Below are 8,499 nucleotides of genomic sequence, written 5' to 3'. Positions count from 1 at the left end.
TATGTTTGTAATTAAAATATTTATGATGCTAAAATATTATTTTATACATGTCAATTTTAGGATCTTCAACAAGAAAAATAAAATGTCAAACATGATCCGAAAAACATAAAAAGAAATATAATTGGTAAAATATGTTGTGGGTTCTATGTTTAAGTATGTTAAAAATTAAAAACTTTAAAAATTGATGAGTGTGATAGAGTTGATTATGAGAATAGGAGAAAAGGATACTGAAAAGGGGGTCTCATGATGTGGATGGTTTTAACATTAGAAAGGAATATGAGGTTTTAGATGTTGATGACCCTGCAAATAGGCAAAACACTGATTAGAGATTAAAAGATTATATGGTTGAAAAGAGTCTAGTGGTAAGACAACATTCCGAAGAATGCTATTGGTAGACATCTTTCCAATATATATTACAAAAGAGAACTAAAAATGGAGATAGACAATATGTAGATTGGTTGTTCTCTTCAAAAGTATCAGACAGTGTATTGATTTTGTAGTAAGTTGTTTGGTCGAGAACAAGATGCAAGTCAATTGTTAAGCATAAGGTTAACAATTTGGAAAATATGAGTATCCGATTTGGTCAACATAAAACTAACCACTATTACATTGTATGTATCAGTCAGTGGATGGAACTAGTAATGATTCTTATACATTACTTTATCATTTTATAACCAATTTATAAAGCTCTATACATATCGTAATATTCTTACAAATAACTAATAAGCCTTAACAATGATTTATAAGCTTTTAGAATTCATGCTACTTGTTAAGGTAAAATGATGCAAGATTATTCATGATACTACGGAAACATATATAAAGTAAAACAATTAAACAAGAAGAGTAAATCCAATAAATACTTTTTATCAAAATATATCCAAAACCTAAAATATACAGAAAACCCATGAAATAAAAACCCAAGATTTTTAAATATATTGTGATACCAAAATAAATAATAAATTAGATTATTCATGTATTTGATTGAGTAAAATAGACATATGTAAACCTAGGTCATGTACTCTCGGTATTTTGGACATTGTTTATGTTCTGGTTCCTAACAGAAAAATGATCCTATCCTCAAATTATAAAAATTATATATATGTTAGTTTCAGATATAGTTTTTGTTTTTGATATATTTTTGGTATGCTGAATGTTTATAGCTTATCACTGATTTTTGGGTATATTTTGATTTTGTGTATATTTTTAATGTTTTCTGGCTATCCAAATTTGTCACGGATTTTAGGATATAATATTTTTTTGGTGTTTTGAATTATCAAATGCTTTTTTGATATTTATAGATGGTTGACCAACATTATTTTGGTCAATTTCTGCTTAAATGTGATAGTCCGAGTAATTTATTTGAAATAATTAATAATATGAGATAAAATAAGCACAATAACAAAGTTTAAGTAAAAAAAGCACGACAGAAATTGTTCGGTTGGAATTAACCCTTTTTCCTTTACTGAAGACACTAATTGGAACCATTTAACAGATTGGTTTGTATGATGGATGCTTTTAAGACTGCATTCTGAAATCTTGATTATGCATACAGTGAATTCATTTGCTAGTAATGATAGAAATGATCCTATAATTCACTGGCCGGCAGCCTGGCATAATAAATCTTCATTAATTTTAGCAAAAAAGAAAGAAAAATAAAACTATAGTAACTCCACCTGTAATCCCGTAGATATGAATATAGTTTTTTAGCAATTAAATTAACTTGGTAAATGCAAATTATAGATAATCGAACCCATTACTCTTCGTGACTTCGCCCATCTATGGCTTCATTAACCACTAGCCTAATTAAAGATTTGTACCTATAGTATTATTTCCCCTGTTCGGGAACGCGCTAGGCGCTAGTCTGGCGGTCGGGTTGGACCTAGCGCCTAAAGAGAAAATCGGGGATTAATCGGAAACTATGCCGGGTGAAATTTTTAGATGGTTTACTATGTTATAAAACATGTTAATCTTTAATTGTGTATAACATTAATATATTTTCATGTTTAAGATTGTATAAAACACACAAATATAATATATAAACTTAATATAGTGTAATTTTCATCAAAATTATGAATATAAATGATATTTATAAAATTTTAGATCAAATAAACAAATAAAAATATTATTTAAAAAAAAAAGATTAGGCGGCTAGGCGGTTATTTAGGCGGTCTAGGCGGAAAAAATCGGATATCCGATTTTTTAAACCGATTTGGCATAAATCGGGGCGGAAGAGTGACGCGTAGCGCCTAGACGGCTAGGCGGTCGATTTTTAGAACATGGATTATTTCATTAGAAAGTTTAGGGATGATCCACGTTACATTAATTGCAAATAACATAAATTAACATAAGATGAATGTTACTGAATCCGCTGGATAATCAGCAATCACAGAGTTAAACAAAATACTTAAATCTTGGCGAAAACTATGAAGAAATAAATATCAATACAATATATCTTTGGAAAAAATCAAATTTTATCAACTATTCAGCCCCCACAGCCACCACCACAACCACCACAGCCACCACTACTGCAACCACCACCACCAAAATCGCAAAATGTTGCTGAAGTAGAAGAAGCTGTCATAACAGCGAAACCGCCATCATCTCTCTTACCCTGAAGCTCTCCCAAATTTTTAGGCGTCTTGTTGACCAAGCTATTATCTACGGAGTATGGAGCGACTGGAACAACATGCTTCACAATGGTGCCCCTTCCACCCCTCGAGCGATCTTTAGGAGAACCGACCGTAAAATGCACGACACCTCATTAGCCAAGGCCCAAAAGAATCAAAAAGCTCTTGGTGATCTAGTGTTGCTTGGTACCACCATTTTTTAAAAAACTTTTTTGAAAGAAAATCTCAATGTTTTTTTTTACTGAAGAAAACAGCAATGTTATAGTAAAGAAGACTTATTTGTAATAAACTTCCTCAATTTTTTTTTGAATATGAATTTCAGTAAATGAAATGAGAGGGTTTTATAAGGTATTACAAAAGTCGGCTTAACCGGAAAAGTTTTTATCATTGCAAAATAAGAAAAAAGAAAAAACAAGTAAGAACCTAGACTTAGTCGAAAGTGAGCTAAGTTTCTCATTTCTTAATAATCTTACCATTGTCCACATGAATTCCACTTTGCTGATGTGTAGGATCACTGACTATCATCCGTCGTTGAACCTGTGGCGGCTCCGGCAATCGAAGTTTCTGCTTTTTATTAATGCAAATGGAACAATATATCAAAAGAACCACTCCCCCAACCAAAACACTGGCGATAACTACTATAACAATAGTTTTGAAGTGATCATCCATTTTTTTATAAATTTTGTTTGTTTGTTTCGTTGACAAACGCTAAATTGAAGAGTGAAGAAAAAGAAGTTGCAGAGATAAAGAGAGATAAACGAACAATTAATAAGGTAGTTGATTTAATTCAGTTCAAGATCAAAGTTTCTGGAGTCCTAATGAATGTAGATAGTCTATTTTCAGAAAACATACAAATGCATCATCAATATGGAGGTCCAAGAAGTCTCGACCGCTAGCAATTATTTTGTCCCCGATGTCATTCCACGCGCTCAAAGTGAATGAATTCTATGCATGATCATTTATAGCACATACGTTAATACACTTTTATTTACTAGATTTCGTTCTGTAACAATTGCAATAGTTGATCATTATGTATATACATGGTTTATGCTTTTGAATATGTATTGTTTTCTATAATTTTAACGTAGAAGCGTACAAATTTTTTTTTTTCAAACTTGCGCATACATGATAAATATTCTTAGTTATATATATATATGGTCCAATATCTTACGAGTCTGTTAGAATCACTTTAATTATTTATTAGTATGGATATATATATCAATATAAAATAAAATTATATATATACTAGATGTTTTACCCGCAATGCGGATATAATAATTTTACTAATATGTATCAATAAGTGCATATTAATTAAAATAAACCTTTTGTTCAAAAAAAAATTAAAATAAACCTAAAAACTACTTATATTATGCAATATATAATCATATAGCATAATATACTTATATAGATAAATTATATATATGATGATTCAGTGATGCTAATGATGACTTTAACCGTTATACCATGAAACATTAAAAACAATTTTACTTTTTCATTGAAGAGCAGATTCCAAACTCTCCAATATTACAAAAAAATACTTTTGCCCTACCAAAAACCATAAACGAAAAATCTTTTCTCATTGTTCGTGATATAAATGTGAAATTTTTATTTATAAGAACAATTTGTTTATATGTTACTAGAATTCGGTCTGCCATACGGGCGGGTTAGTTTACACTAATACTATTTTATACTAAATATATTTTAATTTTACAAAACATTTGAAAATGTACTTTTATCTATGTTTATTCTAAGATCATATTGTAAATTTTATGGTGTTGGTTTGAGTTGAAAAGATCACACATTTTTTGTTGTTAGACACAAATTATTAAATTAAAAAAATTAGAAAATGTAATAATCTATATTTTTGATCCCCTATTGTAATGTGATATAGCTGAAGAAAATCTAAAGTAAGAGTGACTAATATTTTTTATTTCTAAGAGTCAGATTTTAATACTGATCATATAAACAAATTATTATTATTAAAAGATAAAATATATGGGCATGCTGTGCGGTTTTAAATGAACCGCTGTATTTGATATAATGATAGTCACGTTTTCTATGGTTTGCATGTATTTTTTAAAAAAATTGCTTATTTACCTTTTGTTTTGTTTTGAAAGTGCGTTATTTTAATTATAGTGATGAATGGGTGAATAATTTGCGGCTGTTACATTTTTTTTTTTTTGAGAAAGGGTTTGCGGTTGTTACATATATGCTTTCAAAGTTCTCATCCTCGCCTCTGGCCAGGGCCGGCTCAATATAACCAAGGGCCCTTGCACAAAAAAAAATTTAGAACCCTAAAGATTAGCTAGTTTTGCAACTAATTGCAGACTCAAGATCACAGTATACACACATTTCTATTTGGTATTTTTTAACTAGAGACGTAGAAATATCATGTTTTTATACTGTCCAAATCTGGACCAGACATGCTAATTTTAAGAAGACTTATTCTTGGGTTCATCCCCTAGGATGAACCTCTAGGTTCACCAACCAATAGGATTGTGTTATTTCATATTTGATATCTTTTAAAAAAGAAAATAAAATATTGTCAAATTATATTATGTTTTTTAAATTAAAAGGTAAAAAAAAAATAGTAGTAATTAAAAAAATATATTTTTAACGTCGTCAGCAAAACATTAAACCCTAAATCCTAATCCCTAAACCCTAATCCCTAAACCCTAAATCCTAAACCCTAAACCCTTGGGTAAACCCTAAACTCTAGGATAACTCCTAAACTCTAAATCAAAATCACTAAACACTAAAACACTCAAGGGTTTACGGTTTAGGATTTAGGGTTTAGGGTTTAGGGTTTAGGGTGTTAGTGTTTTTTTATTTAAAGTTTAGAATTTATCCAAGGGTTTACGGTTTACCTAAGGGTTTAGGATTTACCCAAAGGTTTAGGGTTTAGGGTTTAGGGATTAGGATTTAGGGTTTAGTGTTTTGCTGACGATGTTAAAAATATTATTTTTTAATTATTTTTTCTGTAACTACTATTTTTTTTTTTTAATTTAAAAAACATAATATAACTTGATAATATTTTATTTCCTTTTTTAAAAGATATCGAATTTAAAATAATGAAATTCTATTGGATGGTGAGGTTCAAGAATAACTCTTTTAAAAATCAAGACCCCTAATATTACTAGAATTAGACTAGGCCTTGGGACGGTCACACTGACCGACCTCCCTGTTAAGCCGCCCCTGCCTCTAGCCCCTTTCATATATTGATTCGCTTCGCTTACTTAAAACTGATACATGAAATGAGAGTTAACACTTCGTCTCATAAACCAATAAAAAATTGATTTAATTTGCTTTACGGTTAATGCTCACAACGTCAATCATCAGTATTCCTTTCTTTAGTTTGTGATGTTACAAATTCTTGTTTTTTACAAATTCTTGTTTTTCTCTACTGAAAATCACACCATCTACTTTCCAAAACTATCTTCACATGTTCAGAATCGAACAGTTAAATGATACCTTGTAGATCTAATCTCATCTTACTTTTTTTCTAAATTATCTCATCCTTACTTTATTAAAAAAATATCACCAGTAACAGATCTGACGAATAATAACAGACCCAATTATATATTTGAGAATTCAGTGATTTAATGGTTGATACAGTCATACAACAAAGAGTAATGCAACTTAATTACATAGTCAGACCAAAACATTTCTTGATGCTCACTCTTAGACAGACGATTTCTCACTTGATGTTTCCTGTTAAATTCTTCAGAAAACGCTTGCTGCCAGTGTAATATAAATAGAAAAAGTCATAGGTGATGGGAACTACAATCTTAATAAAGACCTTGAAGAAAAAAAATTGGTCGTAGAAAGAAGTCAAACCATCATCTATTAACTTCTTCAATACGCTAGCAATCTAGTTGATGGATTCAAGGAGAACGTAACATACAGAGGCAGGAAACTTCAACCACACATACTTAATAGTGTATGGTCTCTCTTAAATTCTTTGATATTAGAAATGTTTACCTCTTTCTCGTAACTTGGCACCAGTACTGTTCCTAGTGCAAATCTGAGCCTTCTTCTTTCAGCTCAGGTGCTTCTTCCCCGTTCCCCTACAGTGACCGTTAAGGCCCACATTGAAGCTGAGTAACTTTTCATGAAAATTACTGCTAGTGCGTCGAACACACTCATGCAAACAAAAGATACATCCCTATACAGGAGTAATGATAGAAGTGGAGTTAATCGTTTTAATGTTTATTAGAGATGAAGCCTATGAAGAGGTCTTCACACAGGGCTTTTTCACTGACCTTTGAATTCTAATAGTTTCCATAACACGTTCTTTGTCGTGTGCGGCATCATTCAACATGTGCCTGATTGCTTTTAGTTTGCCAATAATGTCTTCCCGAGAGAGAAAATGAACATTGTCAACATCAAAATGGTATTTGAATTCTCTGTTTTAGAAGCAAAGGATAGGAGACTAACCAGAAAGATGTATATTGGTGTTTGCCAAAAAGTAATCATTCTTCATTTCGGAACAGGAACAGCTCCATCGGGATATGATTAACAATGATTGAGAAGTAAAAACTGATGAATTTTACAGAGTCGAATACCCTTGTTTATAGGTCAAGATTCGTAACCCTTGAAGAAGGAAATGGTGTATAGAATGAGACGAAGTGGGAATAGTGGGTCGGTGGTGTTAAAGGCTACGTAAATAACTTTGATTGAGTGCAAACAACGGTTACGCCACCGCGTTCCATGGAACATAGAGTAAGTACCAAAGAGAAGAAGATGGTGTGAGTAGGGTTATCCATAAATCTTTCTTGGGCTTTATCCTGATATATTTCGGGCCCAATGGTAAAGAGACCTTTTTTTTTCTTTTTTAAACATGGTAAAGAGACCGGTTTTATTATTTGATCAACTAAATAGCCAATTTATAAACAAGAACGATTTTTTTTAGAAACTCGAGTTTAGGCGTGCCACGTGTCTTCATTTACCTCTTCCTTGCTGATGACGTGGTTGCCGAAGAAAGTCTTCTCTTTTATATACTAAGGGTACGCCGGCGCTACGCGTTTTGTACGTTGGGTTGTCTAATAAGCTGAAAAAGCCATCTCTGATTGAATTTGTAATTCATGTTAAGTTGATGTATGTATAAGTTGCTTGGAAACGCAATATATGATTGTTTTTGGAGGTTGCTGGTTTTTTTGGATGAGAAAAGGTGAGGAATTGAAATATATATAAGAGGACAAATAGTTTATCAGATTTTAAATTAAAAAAAAAAGAGATTACAAAGTAAAGAAGATTACTTTTATATTTTTATTTTTAAGGCATGGAAGCATCATAGATTACTTTCTCTACAGACTGGACAACTTATTTTTGTACGAAGTCACTGATCAATGCAATCAAAATGAAAATTATGGCCGCAAGTAAGAGAGAAAATTTTGTTTTTATCGCCGTAATGTTCGAAGCATACAATGCATACATCGTTTCTCTCTTCTATAGTTGGAAGCCTATTAGTACTCTCTAGGTCAGTGATGATGAAATCGACGTCGAGTCTTGATGTTGCATTTTGGTTGTACTCTTTGATAGTAAGAGTAACTTGAAGATCATTCGCTAAGATATTATGGTCGTCTCTTATAAAAAAGAAATCGTCATATAGTGATAGTTCCAGGTTCTATTATATGTAGTTAATAAAAAGATAGTAAAATACAGTGCTTTCTATAGCATACAAATAAGTCCACGGAAAATAATTTATGTTTTTTTAATAATTGATTACTAACCTTACCAAGTTTTAACAGATTTGTGGGGTCCAGTTGCATCTCATCTATAATACAGTTCCAAATTTCATAGTGTATATGTAATTATACTACAATATGATTGAATTCTATTTTATTACTTTAGTAAAACTGTATCTGAGTTT

The 8,499-nt window shown here is 31.2% G+C and overlaps 1 protein-coding gene and 1 long non-coding RNA gene across 4 annotated transcripts; both read right to left on the bottom strand.

Annotated features, from left to right (window-relative positions):
* Window positions 1-2,147: 2,147 nt before the first annotated feature.
* On the bottom strand, window positions 2,148-3,534 carry LOC106350505. Its single transcript, XM_013790383.3, has 2 exons — window positions 3,101-3,534; window positions 2,148-2,724 (listed from the first exon to the last, which is right to left on the bottom strand). Exons 1-2 carry the CDS (start codon window positions 3,294-3,296, stop codon window positions 2,483-2,485), a joined length of 438 nt encoding a protein of 145 aa, XP_013645837.1. The 5' UTR covers window positions 3,297-3,534; the 3' UTR covers window positions 2,148-2,482.
* Window positions 3,535-6,187: 2,653 nt separating this feature from the next.
* On the bottom strand, window positions 6,188-7,466 carry LOC106351967. 3 transcript variants are annotated; one of them, XR_002659811.2, is made up of 4 exons: window positions 7,065-7,466; window positions 6,890-6,980; window positions 6,609-6,792; window positions 6,188-6,364 (listed from the first exon to the last, which is right to left on the bottom strand). It is a non-coding gene; the product is annotated as an uncharacterized LOC106351967 (long non-coding RNA). The 3 variants fall into 3 exon arrangements; XR_001271473.3 differs by having other exon boundaries at window positions 6,609-6,694; window positions 7,065-7,461; XR_007325017.1 differs by having other exon boundaries at window positions 6,188-6,792; window positions 7,065-7,455.
* Window positions 7,467-8,499: the final 1,033 nt, after the last annotated feature.

Source organism: Brassica napus, chromosome C6 (genome assembly GCF_020379485.1).
Source record: "Brassica napus cultivar Da-Ae chromosome C6, Da-Ae, whole genome shotgun sequence".
Classification (NCBI taxonomy): Eukaryota; Viridiplantae; Streptophyta; class Magnoliopsida; order Brassicales; family Brassicaceae; genus Brassica; species Brassica napus.
Note: the sequence above shows the minus strand (reverse complement) of the source record. Positions and strands in the feature narration are given on the sequence as shown.